The sequence below is a fragment of the Nomascus leucogenys genome, chromosome 17 (genome assembly GCF_006542625.1).
Source record: "Nomascus leucogenys isolate Asia chromosome 17, Asia_NLE_v1, whole genome shotgun sequence".
Taxonomy (NCBI): domain Eukaryota; kingdom Metazoa; phylum Chordata; class Mammalia; order Primates; family Hylobatidae; genus Nomascus; species Nomascus leucogenys.
Genome location: NC_044397.1, coordinates 38,334,123 through 38,359,424, shown reverse-complemented (window position 1 = coordinate 38,359,424; position 25,302 = coordinate 38,334,123). Strand labels below are relative to the sequence as shown.

The 25,302-nt window shown below is 47.5% G+C and overlaps 2 protein-coding genes across 3 annotated transcripts in view; one reads left to right on the top strand and one right to left on the bottom strand.

The window, feature by feature from the left end:
- Nucleotides 1-22,686, bottom strand: part of LOC100605610 (putative postmeiotic segregation increased 2-like protein 2) — a 31,286-nt gene extending 8,600 nt beyond the window's left edge. Inside the window, exons 1-4 of one of the 2 annotated variants that reach the window (XR_004026548.1) lie at nt 22,649-22,686; nt 20,740-20,826; nt 19,164-19,347; nt 980-1,119 (exon numbers count right to left, since the gene is read on the bottom strand). Coding sequence is in view for 1 of the 2 variants with exons in the window: in XM_030797551.1 (XP_030653411.1) it covers nt 980-1,119; nt 19,164-19,174 (151 nt within the window). In the remaining variant the exon portion in view is untranslated. The remainder of the gene's footprint in view (nt 1-979; nt 1,120-19,163; nt 19,348-20,739; nt 20,827-22,648) is intronic. The other variant, XM_030797551.1, reaches the window with a different exon arrangement.
- On the top strand, nt 5,836-13,805 carry LOC115831003 (speedy protein E2B-like). The gene is made up of 7 exons (XM_030797546.1): nt 5,836-6,473; nt 7,469-7,636; nt 8,670-8,728; nt 9,932-10,017; nt 12,387-12,630; nt 12,752-12,856; nt 13,708-13,805. The coding sequence occupies exons 1-6, from the start codon at nt 6,356-6,358 to the stop codon at nt 12,809-12,811; spliced, it is 735 nt and encodes a 244-aa protein (XP_030653406.1). The 5' UTR covers nt 5,836-6,355; the 3' UTR covers nt 12,812-12,856; nt 13,708-13,805.
- Nucleotides 22,687-25,302: the final 2,616 nt, after the last annotated feature.

The window sequence follows — 25,302 nt, the reverse complement described above, 5'->3', positions numbered from 1 at the left end:
TGGAGTTTTGCTCTTGTCACCAAAGCTGGAATGCAGTAGCACGATCTGATCTTGGCTCACTGCAACCTCCACCTCCGAGGTTCAAGCAATTCTCCTCCCTCAGCCTCCTGAGGAGCTGAGATTATAGCCATATACCATCGCATCTGGCTAATTGTTGTATTTTTAGTAGAGACAGGGTTTTACCATGTTGGTTAGGCTGGTCTCGAACTCCTGACCTCAAATGATCACCCCCCCCTCAGCCTCCCAAAGTGCTGGGATTACAGATGTGAGCCACTACACCAGGCCTATTTTATTTTATTTTATCTTTTTGAGACAGAGTCTTGCTCTGTCCCCAGGCTAGTGTGCAGTGGCATATCGGCTCACTGCAACCTCCGCCTCCCGGGTTCAAGCAATTCTCATGCCTCAGCCTCCCAAGTAGCTGGGATTACAGGCTTCTGCCACCAGGTCTGGCTAATTTTTGTATTTTTAGTAGAGACAGTTTCACCATTTTGGACAGGCTGGTCTCAAACTCCTGACCTCAGGTATCCACCCGCCTTGGCCTCCCAAAGTGCTGGGATTACAGGCATGAGCCACCACGTCTGGCCTACTTTAGTTTTTAATAGAGACGAGGTCTCACCATGTTGGCCAGGTTGGTCTTGAACTCTTGGACTGAAGCAATCCCCCCAACCTCGGCCTCTCAAAGGGCAAGGATTACACGTGTGAGACACCATGCTCAGCTATTCTGCAAATTAAATGAGATATTTCTGTCTAATTCTTAGCATAACACCTGCCTGGCACACCATAAGAACACAATAAAAGCTGTTATTATTATTACTACCTAGCTAAGTACTAGGCACATAATAGGTGCTAACTTTAACTAAAAAAATAATAATTTATTACTACATCAACACTTGATAGTCTTATTTCAATAACAAATGTTTCTTGACTACAACAACATTCACTGATCATTTCTTGTGGCTTAAAACTCTCCCAAACTTACCAATATTAGTGGCACCAGCATCCAGACTGTTTTCTACTAACTCTTTCACCGCAGTGCTTAGACTCAGTACCACCGGCCCAGAGCAAATCTCATGGACTGACTTCCGACCAATAGGTTCGATGGCCTTAGCAGGTTCTGTACTAAAGAAATGTTGTAAGAAACAAAGCAACTATTCAACTATATATTTTCATCCTGATTTTAACTGTGGGAAATGACTCAACACTGTAAATAGTTTATGGGTCTAATCCATTTATTATATTAACAAATACATTTATTATATCCAGAAATAGAAACACTGTTTTACAATCCTTAAACACGTACCCAAAATGCTTCTGGATAGATACTTGAAATTCAACAGATCCTTACTATCTAATTATACTAGGATCCACATGGAGAAAACATACATTCTATCTCTCAAATTACCAAAATCTTTGGCAACAATGGTGTCTTCTTTCTTGAAAACTGAAAGCATGGCCGGGTGGGGTGGCTCATGCCTGTAATCCCAGCACTTTGGGAGGCAGAGGCAGGCGGATCACTTGAGGTCAGGAGTTGGAGACCAGCCTGGCCAACATGGTGAAACCCTGTCTCTACTAAAAATACAAAAATTAGAGGGGGGGTGGTGGCACAAGTCTGTAATCCCAGCTACTCGGGAGGCTGAGGCAGGAGAATCGCTTGAACCTGGGAGGCGGAGGTTGCAGTGAGCTGAGATTGTGCCATTGCACTCTGCACTCCAGCCAGGGTGGCAGAGTGAGACTCCATCTCAAAAAAAAAAGAAGGGGAGATTAAGACATTCAGATAGAGACACCAGGGGTGTGTGTGCACAGAGGAAAGACCATGTGAGAACCCAGCAAGAAGGCCGCCATCTGCAAGCCAAGGAGAGAGGCTTCAGGAGAAAACACCCCTGCCAACATCTTGATCTTGGACTTCCAGCCTCCAGAGCTATGAGAAAATAAATTTCTGTTATTTAAGCCACCTGGTCTGTGGTATTTTGTTATAGCAGCCTGAGGAAACTAATACAGCATCTCAAAGATGCCTCTAACCCAACTCCATTCCCACCCTAAGAAAGAAATTGTGGAGAACCTGCAAGTTCAAGGGTATAATTTTGAGGTCAATACAGTAAGTCTGTCCTTTTAAATAGATCAGATCTGTGAATGTAAATGCCAGCTCCCAGCCCCTCCCAGGAAGCCTGAGTCTCAGACCCAAAGAAAAAGAGAAAAAGCCAATGACCCACCCTGCCTCCCTCATCCCTTCTTCCCCTCCATGGGGCTGGCTGAATGGGAATCTCATGAACTCCTCAGCCCTCGGCAGGCTTCAGCCCTGTGGGACTCTTCTTTGTGGTCAGAGAGTCATCCATTTGCCTTCTGCCGCGGCACAGCCAGCAGGCCTGCCCTGTCCTCCTTCTAATTAGGTCTGCAGACCCCAGAGCCTGCCACTCACCTGCTACTATCCCGGCAGCATGCAGCCATCTTCCCAACAGAGGCACCGATGATGAGCGTCTGGGTCAAAGACCTTGACCCTGCCATAGCTTTCTCCAGACCATGGCAGCGTGGAGGCTGCTCCAGTGTCTGGGCCCAAAAGCTGGGTTTCCCTATCAGCCTTTCTCCCAGCCTCTCTCCTCATTAAAACAGCCATCCTTCATGGCATCATGCATCCAGACTCGCTGTGCATTGATCAGCTCTATTAACCTACTTTTCATTCCAAAGCTACACAGCCATTCCCACCGTTTCTGTCCTGTGTAAATCCTCACCCAAAGCACACTGCATGCCCTTTGTCTTCCTGCTATTTTTTGTTGGTTTGTTTGTTTGGTTTCCTACTCTTTTTTCCTAGCAGTTTTTCTCTCTCCAAGGCACATGATCCCACAACCCATGTGATTTTAAAATTCTCTCGGGGGCCGGACATGGTGGCTCACATCTGTAATCCTGGTACTTTGGGAGGGCGAAGCGGGCGGATTGCTTGAGATCAGGGGTTCAGACCAGCCTGGCCACATGGTGAAACCCCATCTCTCTACAAAATACAAAAATTAGCGGGGGGTGGTGGCGCAGGTCTGTAATCCCAGCTACTCAGGAGGCTGAGGCAGGAGAATCGCTTGAACCTGGGAGGTGGAGGGTGCAGTGAGCTGAGATTGTGCCACTGCAGTCCAGCCTGGGTGACAGAGCAAGACTCCACCTCAAAAAAAAAAAAAAAAAAAAAATTCTCTTTGGAAGAGTGAAATTCTGTCATTTGCAGGAACACGGGTGAGCTTGGAGACCATTATGTTAAGTGAAATAAGTCAGGCACAGCAAGACAAATGGGCCAGGTGAGGTGGCTCGTGCCTGTAATCCCAGCACTTTGTGGAGGTGGGGGGATTGCTTGAACCCAGGAGTTCGACACCAGCTTTGGTAACAGAGCGAAACCCTATGCCTACACAAAATAAAAATAACAAATTAGCTAGGCGTGATGCTGTGCACCTACAGTTCTAGTTACCAGGAAGGCTGAGGCAGGAGGATCGCTTGAGCCCAGAAGGTCGAGGCTGCAGTGAGCTGTGATTGCATCACTGCACTCCAGCCTGCGTGACAGAATGAGACCCTGTCTCAATGAAACAAAAAAAAGACAAATGCCACATGATTGTGTCAACATGTTGTAGCTAAAAAAGTTAATCTCAGAGAGGAGAGGTCAGGTATGGTGGCACACGCGTGTAATCTCAGCATTTTGGGAGGCCAAGGCAGGCAGATCACCTGAGGTCAGGAGTTCTAGACCAGCCTGGCCAACAGGGTGAAATCCTGTCTCTACCAAAAATACAAAAATTAGCTGGGAGTGGAGGCAAGTGCCTGTAATCTCATCTACTCGGGAGGCTGAGGCAGGAGAATTGCTTGAACCCGGGAGGCAGAGGTTGCAGTGAGCCGAGATTGCACCACTGCACTCCAGCCTGGGCGACAGAGGGAGACTCTTTCTCAAAAACAAAACAAAACAATTTATTTTCTATATTCAAATAGGTAGAAGAGCCGATTTTGAATGTTCCCAACACAAAGAAATGATAACTGAGGAAATGAATCTGCTAATCACCCTGATGTGATCATTACACATTGTATACATATATTGAAATATCACCCTGTACCCCATAAATTATTACAATTATTATATAAAGGTACAATTATTATACAAAATTAAAAATAATAAAAGCAAGAAAGAGTTCTTTTTGGCATTTTAAACAGGAATTCCCCCTCTTTCGCTTGTGAATTTGAGAGGCAGTGTTCGAATCACAGCTTGTTAGTGTGTGACCTCAAGGAACGTTGTTATCTGGGGCTGCTCAAACAAACCATCCCACAATTAGTAGCATTAAATGGATTGCCCCAAACTTGGTGCCTGTTGTGATTTCTTTGGACCAGCAATTCTGGAAGTACTTGGCTGTGCAATTCTGGCTGGAGGCAGGTGGAGGGGTGGAGGGAGTAGGGAGGTAGGCGGGGGTGAAAATGGGGCAGTGAAGGATGGGGTAGTGGAATGCTGGCTGGGGATGCGTCTTCATGTCATTTCAGGGCACATCCTAGGGTTAGCTTGGGCTTCCTTGCAGCATGGTGGCCTCAGGGTGGCGAGTCCATTTACACAACAGCTCAGGGCCACTGCGTACATGTTTTTGACGGTAAATTGGAGGCCGAAAAACATCATAACAAACATCATAACATCACTTTTGCCTTACTCAATGACTATGCTGTTACTAAGGTTGGGCCAAAATTAAAGGGGGGGTCATAGGCCCCCACCTCTGTTATTTTCAGACAGGGTCTCCCTCTGTTGCCCAGGCTGGAGTGCAGGGGCGTGATCATAGCTAACTGCAGCCTTGACCTCCCAGGCTCAAGCAATCCTCCTGCTTCAGCCTCCCAAGTAGCTGGGACATGGGCATGCACCATCACACCTGGATAATTAAAAACTTTTTTTTTTCTGAGACGGAGTCTCGCTCTGTTATTCCGGTTGGAGTAGAGTAGCGCGATCTTGGCTCACTGCAACCTCTGCCTCCTGGGTTCAAGCAATTCTCCTGCCTCAGCCTCCTGAGTAGCTGGGATTACAGGTGCCCAACACCACACCTGGCTAATTTTTTGTATTTTAGTAGAGACAGGATCTCACCATGTTGCCCAGGCTGGTCTCAAACTCCTCAGCTCAGGCAACCCGCCTGCCTTGGCCTCCCAAAGTGCTAGGATTACAGGCATGAGTGACCATGCCCAGCCTAAAAACTTTTTTTTTAAGGGATGGGATCTTGCTAGGCCATGCCCAGCCTAAAAACTTTTTTTTTAAGGGATGGGATCTTGCTAGGCTGCCCAGGCTGGTCTTGAACTCCTGGCCTCAAGCAATCCTCCCACCTTGGCCTCCCAAAGTTCTAGGATTACAGGCATGAGCCACCATGCCTGGCTGACCCTCACCTATTTTTCTGTTGTTCTTTGTTTGAGACAGGGTCTATCTCCATCTCCTCGGCTGGAGTGCAGTGGCTTGATCATGGCTCACTCCAGCCTCAACCTCCTGGGCTCAAGCAATGCTACCACTTCAGCCTCCCGAGTGGCTGAGACTACAGGTGTGCACCACCACACCCTGCTAATTTTTGTATTTTTTGCAGAGATGAGGTCTTGCTATGTTGCCCAGGCTAGTTTCAAACTCCTGGCCTCAGTCAATCCTCCCACCTTCGCCTCCCAAAGTGCTGGGATTACAGGCGTGAGCCACTGTGCCTAGCCACAATAAATCATTTTTTAAAGGTTAAATTTAACCTCATTTAAGTAATACATGTAAGTTTCATTGAATAATTGAAGCCAGTTTGTGAGGTAAAGTCTATTATTATGTGCATTTTAATTCTTAGCATTAATTTTTAGCATTTAATTACAACCTCATAAGTACAAATAAAAACAGGGCTTGCTATTGTTGCCACCTATTTTCTTTAAAGATGACAAGCAGCATCTTATTTGTGTTAACACAAGTCATCCACATAACAAATATAGATAAGAAAAGTGGCCAGGTGTGGTGGCTCATGCCTCTGCTGGGACAGGGAACAGAGGGATGCGGAGACCCTGAAGATGCTTTTGGACAACGGTCTGCAGTTGGGACAGTGGCATGAGATACCATTCACTCAGGGTCTCCAGGACAAGAGATCAGCCTGGCAGTTACATGTGTTTCTTTTCAAACTGGTTGCCAGGTTGGGCTGACCGATGACATCAGAGATTCCGACCTTCCTGATTGGAAGGACCGGACTCTGTGGGCACCTGGAAGTTCAGTTGGTTAACAGCATCTTCTCAGAGCTGATCTCCACTCCTGACTTCTCCCAGCCTCGAGAATTGATAACGCACTCTTCGGGATCCTACCAGTGCCCACGAGAAGGCCACGGACAGAACAGAGACTAGTTTCCGTGAGAGGGGACAGATTATGGGAAACATCATGACCTGGTATCTACCGCACCCCCAGGATGAGCAGAGCCCCCAGCGGAGCACCTCGGGGTACCCCCTCCAGGAGGTGGTGGATGATAAAGTGTCGGGACCATCAGGTGAGGGGACTGGAGGAAGAAGAGGTGGGATAGGATTGACTAAGACGAAGGAAGGGCGCCAGGCACAGTGGCTCACGCCCGTAACCCCAACCCTTTGGGAAGCCGAGGCGGGCCGATCACCTGAGGTCAGGAGTTCAAGACCAGCCTGGCCAATATGGTGAAAACCCATCTCTACTAAAAGTCAAAAATTAGCCAGGCGGTAGTGGTGCGCACCTGTAATCCCAGCTAATCGGGAGGTTAAGACAGGAGAATCGCTTGAGCCTGGGAGGAAGAAGTAGCAGTGAGCCGAGATCATGCTACTGCACTCCAGTCTGGGTGAGAGAGTGAGACGCTGTGTCAAAAAAAAAAAAAAAAAAAAAAAAAAAAAAAAAAAAAAAAAAAACACACACAGAAGGGTCAGAGGTCAGGAAGGAGAACCTGAGGAGGATGTGTGGGAAGAATGGAGAAATTCAGGCCGGGTGGAGTGGCTCACACCTGTAATCCCAGCACTTTGGGAAGCCAAGGCAGGCAGATCACTTGAGGCCAGGAGTTTGAGACCAGCCTGGCCAACATGGTGAAACCCCGTCTCTACTAGAAGTACAAAATTGAGCTGGGCATTATGGCAGGCACCTGTAATCCCAGCCACCTGAGAGGCTGAGGAAGGAGAATAACTGGAATCTGGGAGATGGATGTTGCAGTGAGCTGAGATTGCACCACTACACACTAGACTGGGCGACAAAGCAAGATTCTATCTTGAAAAAAAAAAAAAGGAGGGACTGAGAGAGCCAGGAACCAGGGAAGGACATGAGTAGTGTTCTGAGGACAGAAAGACGGAAGAACGGGGAGGGGAAAGAGCGGCATGTGGGGTTGAGCAGAGGAGAAAGTCAGAAAGATGGCTTGGAGAAGCCAGCAGTCTGCGAGGCTGGGGAGGATGGAGAGTGGTTTGGGGTTTGGGGTCGGGCTCTAAGGTGATCAGTTGCAGAAGCATTACACGGTGGCCTGGTTTCTTTACTCAGCCCCTGGGGTAGATCACAGCCCCCCAGGTAGGTCCTTTTGCCAGAAAAGGAAGAAGGAGTGGTCGGACGAATCTGAGGAGTCGTCGGAGGAGCCACAGAAGGAGCTCAAGCGACAGCGAGTGTTGCTCGTGCTCCCTGAGCACCACGAGGCCTTCAACAGGCTGCTTGGTAGGAGGACACCCCAGAGAGCACCTCCAATCCTGTTCTTCTTAAAAAGAGGAAACTCCCAATAACCACACTTTTCCAATGGGAAAAATATGCCCCCACTACTGGGTGAGCTCTCCATGCGGGAGGACTCTGAAGTGATCACTCATGAGGGACACTTAGGAGATGACAGAGGATTAGGTTAGACTTGATAAAGGCCGGTGCTTGGGATAAGAAAGCTTGGTTTCGGGCCAGGCGCGGTGGCTCGCACCTGAGATCCCAGCACGTTGGGAGGCTGAGGCAAGAGGATTGCTTGAACTCAGGACTTTGAGGCTGCGGTGAGCTATGACTGCCCCACTGCACTCCAGCCTGGGTGACAGAGCAAAACTCTGTCTCAAAAGAAAAACCAAGGCTGGGCACGGTAGCTCATGCCTGTAGTCCCAGCTACTTGGGAGGCCGAGACAGGAGAATCGCTTAAACCCGGGAGGCAGAGGTTGCAGTGAGCCAACATCATGCCACTGCATTCCAGCCTGGACCACAGAGCAAGACTCTGTCTCAAAATAAATTAATAAATAAATAAAAATAAAAATCAAATAAAGAAAAAAATCAATAAACAAAGAAAGTGGTTTCAGCTGTGCCCTCTGAAACTTAATGTCTCTTACTGACTTTTCTAAATCTAAGTGTCTCCATCCATAGTGGGGGATACCAAGGCCATGGTCACACCCCGATCTGACTGTCTCATGAAGAAATGATGCGAATGCCTTTATGACTCTGCAGTGGTCCCTCCGTGTCTGCTGGAGGGGGTCCTGGCTGATTCCCAGCTCTACATCCTGTAGATTCTCACACCCAGGGCCTCCTTCCGCCTCTTCTCAGGGGATTCTCAGAGCAGGAGCCTCTCTCCCTTGCCCAGTGAAACTCATTCTCCCCTCTCCCATCCACCTCACCCATGGCCACAATCCTGAGACTTCCCCCCGGAGGCACACTTCTCCTCGCTGCCCTGCTGCTCCCTCGGAAACCCTGTCCTGCTTCTCATGCTGACACTGCTCTCTAATCACAGAGGATCCTGTCATTAAAAGATTCCTGGCCTGGGACAAAGATCTGAGGGTGTCAGACAAGGTAAGGTTCTCCATGTAACTGTGTTCCTGTTCCAATGCACGGCCAGGGGGAGGGCGCAGTTTCCAAACCCACAGTTCTCCCTCCACCACCTCCCACCAGATGCTCCTACAGTTTTGTTTTTTGTTTTTTCTTTGTGAGACAGAGTCTTGCTCTGTTGCCCAGGCTGGAGGGCAGTGTCTTGATCTTGACTCACTGCAGCCGATGCCTCCCGGGTTCAAGCGATTCTCCTGCCTCAGCCTGCAAGCAGCTGGGATTACAGACGTGAACCACCACGCCCGGCTAATTTTTGTGTTTTTAGTAGAGACGGGGTTTTGCCATGTTGGCCAGGTTGGTCCCGAACACCTGACCTCAGGTGATCCACCTGCCTTGGCCTCCCAAAGTGCTGAGATTACAGACGTCAGCCACTGTGCCCGACCAGCTCCCACGGTCTTGAGTTTCGGCATCCACACATTTTCTTTTCTGAAACAGAGTCCAGCTCTGCTCCCCAAGATGGAGTACAGTGGCATGATCATAGCTCACTCTAATTCTTGGGCTCAAGCAATCCTCTCTCCTTAGCCTCCTGAGGAGCTGGGACTAGGCACATGCCACCATGCTCAAGTAATTTTTGAAATATTCATAGAAACAGGTCTCGCTGTGTTGCCCAGGTTGTTCTCAAACTGTTGGGCTCACGTGATCCTCCTGTCTCCACCTCTCAAAGTACTGGGGTGACAGGCTTGAGCCGCCACTCCTGGCTATTTTTATGATTTGTCAGCATCTCCCTCAGGACTCTGCTGGTCTCTTGCAGAGTGAATGAGTGGCCCCTGCCTCTCCTACAGGTCGTTTGGGATCTGAGCCCTCGGCCACAGTCTGGTCGCAGCCCTGAAGCTCCTGGCCCCTCTACTCTCAACTCTTTGGGACAGTTCTCTGCCTGGCACACAAAAGACCCTCCTGACACCAGCCGACCTAGACACACCCCTCCAAAGATCCCATCGGAGCCCACCATCCTGGGAGCATCACCAAAAACCCTTCCTCCGGCTTCTCGGATTTGCATCCGACCTTCGAATACCCCTCCACCCCGCAATTTCCACATGAGCACAGTCACCCCAACACTGAGGTCCCTTCTCTGATGGGCAACCCCTCCCCAGACCCCCATTCCACTATCTCCACAATCTTCCTCTCCCAAGATGTGACCTCTCCTTCTCTGTGTTCTTTTCTCTCCATCAGTACCTCCTGGCTATGGTCATAGCGTATTTTAGGCGGGCCGGCCTCCTCTCCTGGCAATACCAACGCATTCATTTCTTCCTGGCTCTGTGAGTGGTTTGCTACCTCCTATCGGTCAATATCTAATGCCCTGGGACAGCCGGGGAAGTGGGATTCCAGCCTTTCATTTATTCTTCCACCTATTTGTCCTCTTTACTCTGTGTACAAAAAGACAGGATTATAGCATCTTAGACTGTTGTTTCTAAAAAGAAACTCAGGCTGCACGTAGTGGCTTACGCCTGTAATCCCAGCACTTTGGGAAGCCGAAGCAAGCAGATCACCTGAGGTCAGGAGTTCGAGACCAACCTGGTCAACGTGGGAAAACCCTGTCTCTATTAAAAATAGAAAAATTAGCCGGGCGTGGTTGTGTGCACCTGTAATCCCAGCTACTGGGGAGGCTGAGGCAAGAGAACCCCTTGAACCCAGGAGGTGGAGGTTGCAGTAAGCTAAGGTTAAGCCACTGCACTCCAGCCTGGGTGACAGAGTGAGATTTTTCTGAAAACAAAACAAACAAACAAACAAAAAAAAACAAAACCAAACTCCAATGCCAGTATACAAATAAAAGAATAAAAGAGGCCGGGTGCGGTGGTCCATGCCTGTAATCCCAACACTTTGGGAAGCCAAGGCGGGTGGATGACAAGGTCAGGAGAGCGAGACCATCCTGGCTAACACGGTGAAACCCCATCTCTACTTAAAAAAAAAAAAAAAAAAAAATTAGCCAGGCGTGGTGGCGGGTGCCTGTAGTCCCAGCTACTCGGGAGGCTGAGGCAGGAGAATGGCGTGAATCTGGGAGGCGGAGCTTGCAGTGAGTGAGATCACCCACTGCACTCCAGCCTGGGTGACAGAGCGAGACTCCATCTCAAAAAAAAAAAAAAAAAAAAGAATAAAACAAAAGGAACTATAAACCGCTCCTAAGGGGAGAAGAAAAGGAGCAGAGGAATGGACATGACACTTCCCCCAGCAAGTAGATGTTTCTGGTTCTCTCTCTGTCCTTCCCACATCAACCACAAACGCCATCAACCTCCTCCAGGTTCCCATGACAGAGGTCACAGTTCAGTTCCCCCTTGCATCACTCGAATCCACTGTCAAATGCTCCCTGCTGGGGTCTCCTGGAGTCTCTCCCCAAGCCAGGGGGCTTCCTAGGGCAGCCTGAGCATCTTTCCAAAGCATGACAACCTCACTGCCCATCTGAACAACTTCATTAGCTGATATCTTTCTCTATCGAGGCCAGGGTCCACAGTGCCAATTCCGCCCTCTCTACAATCCCTACAAGCACACTGGCTCGCCATCTTGGTGTTCCCTGGTTTGGCTTCACTGCTCCTTCCAAATGCCCTCCACTCGACTTTGCATTTGTGTTTTCTGTCTGGGTGTCCCACACACATGTGGTTCTGACGGGAAGGACCCATTCCTTGAACTCAGTTCACCCCACAGCCTCTGGGATGCCTTCCCTCATCTTCCAACTTCTGCATGCCCATAGTTCTCTAGTTACATCCTGGACACTGGGATTAGGTCATCTGCCCTGATTACTCCCAGTCCCATTAGACTAGACGCCTGTAGAAGGCAGGGTCCTGGCAAAATATCAATGTATTCAATTTCTTTTATTTCTTTGAGACACACTTGCCCTGTCCCCCAAGCTGGAGTGCAGTGGTGAGATCACAGCTCACTGCAGCCTCCATATCCTGGGCTCAAGCGATCCTCCCACCTCAGCCTCTTGATTAGCTCCGACTACAGGGCTGTGCCACCACACCTGGACAGTTTGTTTGTTTATTTATTTATTTATTTATTGAGACAGAGTCTTGCTCTGCCTCTCAGGCTGGAACGGAGTGGCCCAATCTCGACTCACTGCAACCTCCGCCTCCTGGGTTCACACAATTCTTATGCTTCAGCCTCTTGAGTAGATAGGAACAACGCATATGCTACCACACCAGGATGATTTTTGTATTTTTAGTAGAGATGGGGTTTCTCCATGTTGACCAGGCTGGTCTCCAACTCCTGGCCTCAAGTGATCCACCTGCTTCAGCCTTCTAAAGTGCTGGGATTACAGGCATGAGCCACCGCGTCTGGCATATTTCTTATATTTGTAATAGAGACGAGGGTCTTGCTATGTTGCCCAAGCCCGTCTCAAACTCCTGGCCTCAAGTGATCCTCCTGCTTTGGCCTCCCAATGTGCTGGGATTCCAGGCATAAGCCACCACTCTTGGCCACCAGTTGGGTTGTTGTCTCCATCCTGAAGGAGTGAGAGACGCCCTTGATCAGGTCTCTGTCCAGCAGAGCCCTCCTAAGGAAGGTGTGGCTCTCTGCAGGGTGGGTGCCAGTCCTGAACTAGGGACGGTCCCCTGCCCCCTCTCTGGGAAGCTGACCTCAGCCGGAGGTCTCTCCTGGTGGTGCCCCTGAGCAGTAACCTGATTTCTGTCCTCAGCTACCTGGCCAATGACATGGAGGAGGACGACGAGGCCCCCAAACAAAACATCTTCTACTTCCTGTATGGGAATACCCGCTCTCACATACCCTTGTTCCATAAGCGTCAGTTCCAGTTACGCCGTTCCACGAACTGGAGGGCCAGGGAGATCCGCTCTCAGATAGCCTTGTTCCACAAGCTTCGGTTCCAGTTCTTCTGTTCCATGCGCTGCAGGGCTTGGGTTTCCCCGGAGGAGTTGGAGGAGGTGGGTGGGGCCTGGGAGGTGGAGGAGGTGGGGAGGAATCGGGTGCGCTGGAGGCTGGACGAGGGGAGGGAGGGGTATCCTGGGGAGTCCCTGTCTTCTCAAAGGGCGTTTGTTTTTCCAGATCCAGGCTTATGACCCACAGCACTGGGTGTGGGCGCGAGATCGCGCCCGCCTTTCCTAGAGCTCCAGGGACCGTGGAGGCCTGAGGTCATCGGCCTGAGAGAAGGTACAACTGCATCCTCCGGGGTAAAGGCAGAATATTGGGGTCTATTTTGGAAATCCGAGGAACCCAATTGCTTGATCCGGCTTCAAGCCTGGGCAACGTGGCGAGATCCCCTCTCCACAAAAATACGAAAATCAGCCAGGCGATGTGGGAGGCATCTCTACTCCCAACTACTCAGGAGGCTGAGGCAGGAGGATCGCTGGAGCCTGGGAGGTCAGGGCTGCAGGGAGCCCTGATCCTGCCACTGCGCTCCAGCCCGGGTGACAGAGTGAGACCCTGACTCAAAAATAATCATACTGAGTTCGGGGAGGTTCATTATGATTGACACACCTGAGTTACCGATTTGGGTCGAGGGTTCAGTGAAGCTTTGGTTTACATCTTGCGCAGCTAACCACGTTGAGCACAGAGCACGAGACTTCATCATGAGGAGGGAGGATTAGGATTAGACTTCTGGACTCGTGGTTCGCGATGTTGTCACATTAGAAACAGATCTAGCATGGTTGCAAGTTTAGATCTTAAGTGACACGAAAGGCCCCAGCTGTGATGAAGTCCAAAGCCACATTCTCTGAGGGTGCCCTACTCCCTGGGCAGACCCACCCAAAGTCCTTGTTATGAAGCAGATCACTGGGGCTGACCTTGGGTGTATTAAGTGAGTTTTGGAGTCATGGTCACCAAAGGTGAGTATCACAGTTGAACACGATGGTTCAGAAGCAGGGTATAGAATGAAAGGCAGGAGATAAAATTGCATTTCTCAATTGCTCTGAACTCTAGTTAGACTTGACATGGGACGTGAATAACCTTCCTGTCTAGAGAGCTGCCTCCTTGAAGTGTCACATCGTCTCTCTCACTTCCAGAACACTGGGCCCAGGGGAGATGTGGATTTTCAGCAGGAACTTTATTCCAATGCTAAAGGCAGACACCAGGAAGGAGGAGAGGAGCCATGTGTGCAGATCATCTAGAAGAACCTGGACCGTTCTTGATGGAGCTGAATACAGTGATCACATTGTCCTCCTGGGAGCAGGGGTAGGGGTGGGGGTGGGGGTTGGGGTACTTCTAGGAGTCCTTGGGGAAAAGTAAGAAACCAGGAGTGTTTCCGGTGATGTAGTAGTTCCCTTAAATTCTTATAAAAATAAATGTTTATTTGATATTTAGTGTATGTTTGAAATGTGAGAATTCAGATGTAATTTTTTTACCTTGTATTGGCATGTTTGTATGTTACTTTAAACAGGATGTGTGTTCTAAAGGAGGGCATGAGCTGTGTGTTTTCAAGAGAACAGTGCAGTGTGTCTCTTGGGGAAACATAATAAAGATGAACTTTTCTCACCTTCACAGCGAGTGTGATCACCTTGGTCTGGATTGATTATTTGCTGTCAAGTGATGTTTTTTCCTTAATGGGGTTGTGGTTATTTGAACATATTTATTAGCTCTGGAAGATAATCCTGTGTTGTTTTTTATGTAGAAAAAAACAAAAGGCTGGGTGCAGTGCTCACACCTACAATCCCAGCAGTTTTGGAGGTCATGGCGGGAGGATCACTTGAGGCCAGGAGTTTGAGGCCAGTCTCAGCAACACAGCATCTACATCTATTTTTAATTTTTATTTTTTAAAGAAAAACAATAGAAGAGAAGGCTGCTCCCAAGCTACAGGGTTTTGGTTTGTTTGTTTGTTTGTTTTGGAGACAGAGCAAGACTCTGTCTCCAGGCTGGAGTGCAGTGGTATAACCTCGGCTCCCTGCAACTTTCACCTCCGGGTTCAAGGGAATTCTCCTGCCTCAGCCTCCCAAGTAGCTGGGACTACAGGCACCCGCCCGTACGTCCAACTAACTTTTGTAAAAATAGTAGAGACAAGGTTTCACCATGTTGGCCAGGCTGGTCTCGAACTCCTGACTTCAAGTGATCCACCCACCTCGGCCTCCCAAAGTGCTGGGATTACAGGCATGAGCTACTGCGCCCAGATGCCAAGCTAGAGTTTTAAGGCAGGAAATGAGAGAGAGATATTGAGAGAGGAAAACCAGGTGGTAAGAAAACTCTAAAGGTGGCCGGGCATGGTGGCTCACACCTGTGATCCCAGCAGGAGTTTGAGACCAGCCTGGCCAACATGGTGAAACCCTGTCTCTACTAAAAATACAAAAATTAGGCAGGCATGGTGGTGCACGCCTGTAATCCCAGCTATTTGGGAGGCTGAGGCAGGAGAATCACTAGCAGAGATTGTGTCTCCCCACCCCCTCAAAAAAAAAAAAAAAAGGAAAGTTCCTGCAGCAGTTCAAGCTGTGAAAGGCAGGCACTCTGCCATGCAATTCTTTGTGATTTTTATTTTTTATTTTTGGAGTCGGGGTCTGGCGCTGTCACCCAGACTGGGGTGCAGTGGTATGGTCATAGCTCACTGCGGCCTCAGACTCAAGCTGAAGTGATCCTCTTACCTTGCCTTTCAAATTGCTGGGATTATAAGCATGAGCCGCTGCATCTGGCCTGTGTGACGCAATTCTGTTTTTTCTTCTTTGAGATGGAGTCTCGCTCCGTCAGCCAGGCTGGAGTGCGGTGGTGTCCTCTTGGCTCACTGCAAGCTCCACCTCCTGGGTTCACGCCATTCTCCTGCCTCAGCCTCCCGAGTAGCTGGGACTACAGGCGCCTGCCACCACGCCCAGCTAATTTTTTGTATTTTTAGTAGAGACGGGGTTTCACTGTGTTATCCAGGATGGTCTCGATCTCCCGACCTCGTGATCTGCCTGCCTCGGCCTCCCAAAGTGCTGGGATTATAGGCATAGCCACCATGCCCAGCCGACTTCTAGAGTTTCAATAACAGAGATGCGGTTCAAGAAGAAAAGGGAGACATGTTTTGTAGATGGCAGGAGCTTCATGAAAAGAAGCCAGTGAAGGGCAGGGTGTGTAGCTGTCTACCTACGGGAACCAGCCAGGAGCCTCCCCGCAGGGACTTCAGCGCAGACGGCTGGGAAAATCTGCATTCACCTGAGCTCTGGACCTAAGAGAGGACAAGGCCTTGACTGTTTCTACAGACTCACAAGACGCAATCTCTGTGGTCCATGCCCAGGGTGCGATCTGCAAAACAGAGGGCCTTCTAAATGCCAACAACAAGGAAATCAAATGTGCAACAAACAGAAATACTGGCATTGATGTGGGCCGTGGAGAGGCCTAAACAGATGACTGCAGTCCACTGCCAAGGTCATCAAAGGAGTGACTCTGAAATAATAAATTTCGGACGACATGGCCCAAATAGCTGCATGAGGTGGGGAAGTCCTCCACATGCCTCTGCTTCCTTCAGTACCTCTTTATGAAATAAGCCAAGGTACTTCTCTGGGGAATTTCCTTTTTCTTTCTTTCTTTTGAGACAGAGTCTTGCTCTGTCACCCAGGCTAGAGTGCAGTGGCACAATCTCGGCTCACTGCAACCTCTCTCTCCCAGGTTTTAGCAATTCTCCTGCATCAGACGTCTGAGTAGCTGAGATTACAGGTGCGTGCCACCATGCGCAGCTAATATTTGTATTTTTAGTAGAGACAGGGTTTCACCATCTAGGCCAGGATGGTCTTGAACTCCTGACCTCGTGATCCACCTGTCTTGGCCTCCCAAAGTGCTGGGATTGCAGGCGTGAGCCACTGCACCCGGACTTCTTTTTTTATTTTTTGAGATGAAGTTTCGTTCTTGTTGCCCACGCTGGAGTGCCATGGCAAGATCTCAGCTCACTGCCAGCTCCTCCTCCCAGGTTCAAGCGATTATCCTGCCTCAGCCTCTCGAGTAGCTGGGATTACAGGCACCACCCAACACCAAACCCAGCTAACTTTTTGTATTTCTAGTAGAGACGGGATGTCACCATGTTGGCCAGGATGGTCTTGAACCCCTGACCTCTAATGATCCACCCGAAATTGGTCTCCCAAAACGCTGGCACTACAGGCATGAGCCACTGCGCCCAGCCCCTCCCATACCTCTTTTGGCCAAGGCAGTACAATTCAGAAGAATCTTGCCAGGGAAGACTGGTAAATGGACATCAATGTGATGCCGATGGCTCCTGGTGGATTTAGATACCTCCTGGTGCTTATAGATACCTTTACCAGTTACATGGGGGCTTTCCCATGCCAGACTGAAAACGCAGGAGATCTCTGATCAACCTTCAAGTATTCACTAGCAGAACACTGAGGGGACTGTGCGGTCACCAATACCTCCTATTGCGCTTGGATAAACACCTCCCGGGAAATAGAGATGAATAGAAAGGAAATAGTCAAACAAGCAGAATGGCTGCATTCCTTCAACCAGAAGGGTCCATTAGTGTTTTCATACTGCTATAAAGAACTACCAGAAACTGGGTAATTTAAAGAAAAGAGGTTTGACTCACAGTTCTGCAGGCTGTACAGGAAGCGTGGCTGGGGAGTCCTCAGGAAACTGACAATTATGGCAGAAGGTGAAGGGGAAGCAGGCACGTCTGGCCATGGTGGAGCAGGAGAGACAGAGAGAGTGAAGCCGGAGGTGCTGCACGCTTTTAAACAACCAGATCCCATGAGTGCTCACTCACTATCATGAGAACAGGAAAGGGGAAGTCAGCCCCCATGAGCCGATCACCTCCCACCAGGTCCCTCCCTCAACACTGGGAATTACAATTTGACATGAGATTTGGGTGGGGATACAGAGCTGAACCATATCAAGGGTAGTTCAACCACTGAGATTGATTGATTGATTGATTGATTGACTGAGATGGTGTCCCACTCTGTTACCTAGGCTAGAGTGCAGAGGCACAATCTCGGCTTACTGCAACCTCCGCCTCCCGGGTTCAAGCGATTCTCCTGCCTCAGCCTCCCAAGTAGCTGGGACTACAGCACATGCCACCATGCCTGGCTAATTTTTCTATTTTTAGTAGAGATGGGGCTTCACCATGTTTGCCAGGCTGGTCTTGAACTCCTGACTTCGTGATCACCCTGCCTCAGCTTTTCTTTTGCTGGAATTACAGGTGTGAGCCACCGCACCTGGCCAACCACTGAGATTTAGAAGGCAGTCGAGTCCACTATACCACACCTCACCTGGTTTCTTCCTCTGTTGGGGCCCCTCGTGGCCATTGTTCTGTCACTTTTCGGTCCTATTCATTTGAATGGATGGTGAGCTGTTGGTCCTCCAGGCTCCAACACTTCCAACTTCAGCTTGTATTACAACCCGGGAGGCAGAGGTTGCAGTGAGCCAAGATCACACCACTGCACTCCAGCCTGGGAGACAGAGTGAGAAGACTCCGTCTAAAAAAAACAATGTTAAAATTAGCACCCAATGCTCTACAAGTAAAAAAAGTTTTTAGTTGCATATGTTTACATAACTTTTTAGATGATAAAAAACACACACACAAAATGGAAAGGCAAAAAGAAGAGAGCAAAAAGTGCATGAGATCTCACACCCAAGGATAACCACTGAGAACATGAAGTGCTGACTCTTCCAGCCTTTATACTATACACATTTAGGCCTGTTGTTTCGTTTTTATAAAACTGTAATCATATAATACAGATAGTTTTATAATCTGCTTTTTAAACACAACAATTACATAACATTTAGCTGTTTCATTTGCATTCAAATTCATAAGGGTTCCAGTAACTCATTTATCAGAAAACCAAGAGAAATATTCTCATGAAAATATAAGTACGTAAGGCCAGGCATGGTGGCTCACGTCTGAAATCCCAGCACTTTGAGAGGCCGAGGTGGGCGGATCACCTGAGGTCAGGAATTCGAGACCAGCCTGGCCAGCCTGGACAACATGGTGAAACCCCCTCTCTGCTAAAAATACAAAAATGAGCCGGGTGTGGTGGTGTGCACCTGTAATCTCAGCTACTCAGAAGGCTGAGGCAGGAGAACCACTTGAACTCAGGAGATGGAGGTTGCAGTGGATCGAGATTGTGCCACTGCACTCCAGCTAGGGTGCCAAAGTGAGACTCCATCTCAAAAAAGATAAAAATAAAAAATTACATATATATATATGTGTGTGTGTATATATATAGCTCACTGCAGCCTCAAGTTCCTGGGCTCAAGTGATCCTCCCACTTCAGCTTCCCAAGTAGCTGGAACTACAGGTGCATGCCACCATGCCCAGTCAATTTTTTTCAACATAGTGAGACAGGGTCTCACTATGTTGCCCAGTCCTAATAAACACCATGTGATGAAAACAAAAAAGTAAATCACCCTAAAGTTAAGTCTTTAATGAGAAATGCAGATAAAGCATTTCTCAATAAATTATGGGAAGAGAATCAACTGAAGAATAAACATCTTTAGTAAATCTTTTGCTCATGTGCATTAACCAATACTCTTGAAAACCAGGATTAATTTACTGTACCTTCTTAACATTCCTTTGATATTCCTTATGGCGCACAGGTACCGTAGAAAATAACTGCTTCACGCTGACTGTGGTCCCTCTGGGGCAGGGGTAGGGGGTTTTCTGGATGATTTTCCCATTGTGATCAAACACCAGTTGAGTCCCAACCTTTGTCGATGCATGGCAGGTAGAAATGGTGACATTGCTGTGAGAGAATACCAGGCAGGGTGTGTTCAGTGAGAGACCCATGATGTTGGGCACTGACTACGCTTTTCTTCACTTGCTTTTCTCTCAAAACTTTCTTAAGAAGCTGATGATCCCTCTGAGATAACCAAGATCTAAACGGTTGAGGAGTCATCATAAAATCTAAGGTTTGGCATCTAAAAGACAGTGAGACAGAGAGCACTAAACATGCTTTGTTTTGAAAAAAGCTTTGATTTCATTTTCAGGTTGAACTGTAAAACCATAAATGAATGATCTCAAGATTTATTTATTCACAAATAGAGATTTGTGTTGTTATTACTCTTCAAACAACATTTTTTTAAAGAATTTTAAATAATTTTTAAAAAGTTTAAAAAAAATTTTTAAAGAATCCAAAAGATACTATAATTAAAATGTATATGTAGGGCAGGGTGCGGTGGCTCATGCCTGTAATTCCAGCACTTTGGGAGGCTGAGGAGGGCAGATCACTTGAGGCCAGGAGTTCCAGACCAGCCTGGGCAACATGGCAAAACCCCATCTCTATTAAAAATACAAAAATTAGCCAGGAGTGGTGGTGCACGCTATAGTCCCAGCTCTTTCAGGAGGCTGTGGCACGAGAATCACTTGAACCTGGGAGGCAGAGATTGCAGTGAGCTGAGACTGTGCCACTGCACTCCAGCCTGGGGGACAGAGTGAGACACAGTCTAAAAAAAAAATATATATATATATATATATATATATGCATTTATATATAATTATAAAAATTTCATATCTGTGCTATAATTAAATAGTGCTTTGGTGAAATGTTTCCCTAAAATTTGATAGTGAAAACTAATGGTAACTATCATTTATTATCTACATGTTATGTTAAAATTGAGAAGTTACTGTTTTAATAAGGGTAACCATTTTTTTAACAATACTATTTGCTTCATTTCATTCATTTATTGCTCACATTTCAGAAGTACTATGACTTAGACTGGCAGTGAGACGAAACAGAATTCAGAAGCTGGAAGTTGAGATACTGAGATAGAAAATTGCTAATAATAACGATTCCAACTAATTTTCAGAGAGGTTTTTCTAAGGGGTCAAGTGAATGGATAAAAATATTGTTTCACCTCAGTGCACAAAGTGAGCTCAGAGCTTCCCCCTGAAAACCGAAAGTTTCAACCTGAGTTAGGTCGGCAAACTCTTGAATCTTAGATGTGTGATGTTTCAGAGCTGAAAGAGAGTGTAAAGTAAGGACTAAGATATCTCAAGTGCTATAACAACGAATATACACGATATCTAGTAACTGGCTTTAAAAAACTGTTTTTGCGTTTCCCAAGACAGTTTTACTCAAAATTCTGAGACATGTGGCCCAATTATTTTATAATAGGATTAGAAAAAGTCAACTTACTTAAGCCTTCGAAGTTTTCTTCTTCTACCCCACATCCATTGTCTGAAACTTCAGTGAGATCCACTCCATAATCCTTAAGCTTTAGATCTAGAAAGTTTAAAATATTTACATAGTTAGGCCGGGCGCGGTGGCTCACGCCTGTAATCCCAGCACTTTGGGAGGCCGAGGCGGGCGGATCACGAGGTCAGGAGATGGAGACCATCCTGGCTAATACGGTGAAACCCCGTCTCTACTAAAAATACAAAAAATTAGCCGGGCGAGGTGGCGGGCGCCTGTAGTCCCAGCTACGCGGGAGGCTGAGGCAGGAGAATGGCGTGAACCCCGGGGGGCGGAGCCTGCAGTGAGCCGAGATCGCGCCACTGCACTCCAGCCTGGGTGAAAGAGCGAGACTCCATCTCAAAAAAAAAAAAAAATTTACATAGTTATTAAAAATGGACCCATGCTATAAGTTTTTATATTGATATTATTTATAACATATGCAAATTTAAGAGTCATAGCTATACCTTTAGTTAAATGTACTACTGTCATTTTGTATATTTCATTTTTATAAAGTCCTTTCTGGCTATTTACTAGCCCAGATTAAAAAGTTTAGCGTTTTCTTTCTTTTCTCTTTTTTTTCTTCCTAGGCTAGTCAAGTGAAGCAGTTGGAGTGGAGAAGGAACAAAAAATCTGTAACTGGTTGTGATCAAGTAGTGGGTAACACCGTTGCACTTTGACCAGCTTTTTCTTTTGAAAGAAATAATTTTAACATACCCAGTAAGGAGAACGGGGGCCGGGTGTGGTGGTTCATGCCTGTAATCCCAGCACTTTGGGAGGCCAAAGTGAGCGGACCACCTGAGGTCAGGAGTTCCAGACCAGCCTGACCAACGTGGAGAAACCCTGTCTCTACTAAAAATACAAAATTAGCTAGGCGTGGTGGCGCTTGCCTGTAATCCCAGCTACTCGTAAGGCTGAGGCAGGAAAATCGCTTGAACCCGGGAGGCAGAGGTTGCGGTGAGCCAAGATCGTGCCATTGCACTGCAACCTGGGCAACAAGAGCAAAACTCCATCTCAAAAAAAAAAAAAAAAAAAAAAAAAAAAAAAAAAAAGAAAGAAAAGAGAACTGGTTCTGGAATCAGACTTCCTGGATCCTATTTTATTAGCTTTATAATCTCAAAAACAGGAAATTTCCTGTTCCTTAATTTCCTCATCTGTAAAATGGAGATAGTAAGTTCTACCTCACAAAGTGATTCAGCAGATTAATAATTTTTTATTTGTTTTAATTTTGTTATTTTCTTTCTTTTTTTTTGAGATGGAGTTTTGCTCTTGTCACCAAAGCTGGAATGCAGTAGCACGATCTGATCTTGGCTCACTGCAACCTCCACCTCCGAGGTTCAAGCAATTCTCCTCCCTCAGCCTCCTGAGGAGCTGAGATTATAGCCATATACCATCGCATCTGGCTAATTGTTGTATTTTTAGTAGAGACAGGGTTTTACCATGTTGGTTAGGCTGGTCTCGAACTCCTGACCTCAAATGATCACCCCCCCCCTCAGCCTCCCAAAGTGCTGGGATTACAGATGTGAGCCACTACACCAGGCCTATTTTATTTTATTTTATCTTTTTGAGACAGAGTCTTGCTCTGTCCCCAGGCTAGTGTGCAGTGGCATATCGGCTCACTGCAACCTCCGCCTCCCGGGTTCAAGCAATTCTCATGCCTCAGCCTCCCAAGTAGCTGGGATTACAGGCTTCTGCCACCAGGTCTGGCTAATTTTTGTATTTTTAGTAGAGACAGTTTCACCATTTTGGACAGGCTGGTCTCAAACTCCTGACCTCAGGTATCCACCCGCCTTGGCCTCCCAAAGTGCTGGGATTACAGGCATGAGCCACCACGTCTGGCCTACTTTAGTTTTTAATAGAGACGAGGTCTCACCATGTTGGCCAGGTTGGTCTTGAACTCTTGGACTGAAGCAATCCCCCCAACCTCGGCCTCTCAAAGGGCAAGGATTACACGTGTGAGACACCATGCTCAGCTATTCTGCAAATTAAATGAGATATTTCTGTCTAATTCTTAGCATAACACCTGCCTGGCACACCATAAGAACACAATAAAAGCTGTTATTATTATTACTACCTAGCTAAGTACTAGGCACATAATAGGTGCTAACTTTAACTAAAAAAATAATAATTTATTACTACATCAACACTTGATAGTCTTATTTCAATTACAAATGTTTCTTGACTACAACAACATTCACTGATCATTTCTTGTGGCTTAAAACTCTCCCAAACTTACCAATATTAGTGGCACCAGCATCCAGACTGTTTTCTACTAACTCTTTCACCGCAGTGCTTAGACTCAGTACCACCGGCCCAGAGCAAATCTCATGGACTGACTTCCGACCAATAGGTTCAATGGCCTTAGCAGGTTCTGTACTAAAGAAATGTTGTAAGAAACAAAGCAACTATTCAACTATATATTTTCATCCTGATTTTAACTGTGGGAAATGACTCAACACTGTAAATAGTTTATGGGTCTAATCCATTTATTATATTAACAAATACATTTATTATATCCAGAAATAGAAACACTGTTTTACAATCCTTAAACACGTACCCAAAATGCTTCTGGATAGATACTTGAAATTCAACAGATCCTTACTATCTAATTATACTAGGATCCACATGGAGAAAACATACATTCTATCTCTCAAATTACCAAAATCTTTGGCAACAATGGTGTCTTCTTTCTTGAAAACTGAAAGCATGGCCGGGTGGGGTGGCTCATGCCTGTAATCCCAGCACTTTGGGAGGCAGAGGCAGGCGGATCACTTGAGGTCAGGAGTTTGAGACCAGCCCGGCCAACATGGTGAAACCCTGTCTCTACTAAAAATACAAAAATTAGAGGGGGGTGGTGGCACAAGTCTGTAATCCCAGCTACTCGGGAGGCTGAGGCAGGAGAATCGCTTGAACCTGGGAGGCGGAGGTTGCAGTGAGCTGAGATTGTGCCATTGCACTCTGCACTCCAGCCAGGGTGGCAGAGTGAGACTCCATCTCAAAAAAAAAAGAAGGGGAGATTAAGACATTCAGATAGAGACACCAGGGGTGTGTGTGCACAGAGGAAAGACCATGTGAGAACCCAGCAAGAAGGCCGCCATCTGCAAGCCAAGGAGAGAGGCTTCAGGAGAAAACACCCCTGCCAACATCTTGATCTTGGACTTCCAGCCTCCAGAGCTATGAGAAAATAAATTTCTGTTATTTAAGCCACCTGGTCTGTGGTATTTTGTTATAGCAGCCTGAGGAAACTAATACAGCATCTCAAAGATGCCTCTAACCCAACTCCATTCCCACCCTAAGAAAGAAATTGTGGAGAACCTGCAAGTTCAAGGGTATAATTTTGAGGTCAATACAGTAAGTCTGTCCTTTTAAATAGATCAGATCTGTGAATGTAAATGCCAGCTCCCAGCCCCTCCCAGGAAGCCTGAGTCTCAGACCCAAAGAAAAAGAGAAAAGCCAATGACCCACCCTGCCTCCCTCATCCCTTCTTCCCCTCCATGGGGCTGGCTGAATGGGAATCTCATGAACTCCTCAGCCCTCGGCAGGCTTCAGCCCTGTGGGACTCTTCTTTGTGGTCAGAGAGTCATCCATTTGCCTTCTGCCGCGGCACAGCCAGCAGGCCTGCCCTGTCCTCCTTCTAATTAGGTCTGCAGACCCCAGAGCCTGCCACTCACCTGCTACTATCCCGGCAGCATGCAGCCATCTTCCCAACAGAGGCACCGATGATGAGCGTCTGGGTCAAAGACCTTGACCCTGCCATAGCTTTCTCCAGACCATGGCAGCGTGGAGGCTGCTCCAGTGTCTGGGCCCAAAAGCTGGGTTTCCCTATCAGCCTTTCTCCCAGCCTCTCTCCTCATTAAAACAGCCATCCTTCATGGCATCATGCATCCAGACTCGCTGTGCATTGATCAGCTCTATTAACCTACTTTTCATTCCAAAGCTACACAGCCATTCCCACCGTTTCTGTCCTGTGTAAATCCTCACCCAAAGCACACTGCATGCCCTTTGTCTTCCTGCTATTTTTTGTTGGTTTGTTTGTTTGGTTTCCTACTCTTTTTTCCTAGCAGTTTTTCTCTCTCCAAGGCACATGATCCCACAACCCATGTGATTTTAAAATTCTCTCGGGGGCCGGACATGGTGGCTCACATCTGTAATCCTGGTACTTTGGGAGGGCGAAGCGGGCGGATTGCTTGAGATCAGGGGTTCAGACCAGCCTGGCCACATGGTGAAACCCCATCTCTCTACAAAATACAAAAATTAGCGGGGGGTGGTGGCGCAGGTCTGTAATCCCAGCTACTCAGGAGGCTGAGGCAGGAGAATCGCTTGAACCTGGGAGGTGGAGGGTGCAGTGAGCTGAGATTGTGCCACTGCAGTCCAGCCTGGGTGACAGAGCAAGACTCCACCTCAAAAAAAAAAAAAAAAAAAAATTCTCTTTGGAAGAGTGAAATTCTGTCATTTGCAGGAACACGGGTGAGCTTGGAGACCATTATGTTAAGTGAAATAAGTCAGGCACAGCAAGACAAATGGGCC

Coding starts and splice junctions, on each gene's coding strand:
- LOC115831003 (XM_030797546.1), top strand. CDS start 6,356: ATGGGAAACATCATGACCTGGTATCTACCGCACCCCCAGGATGAGCAG. Junction 6,474..7,468: donor TAAAGTGTCGGGACCATCAG/GTGAGGGGACTG, acceptor TTCTTTACTCAG/CCCCTGGGGTAGATCACAGC. Junction 10,018..12,386: donor ATTCATTTCTTCCTGGCTCT/GTGAGTGGTTTG, acceptor TTCTGTCCTCAG/CTACCTGGCCAATGACATGG.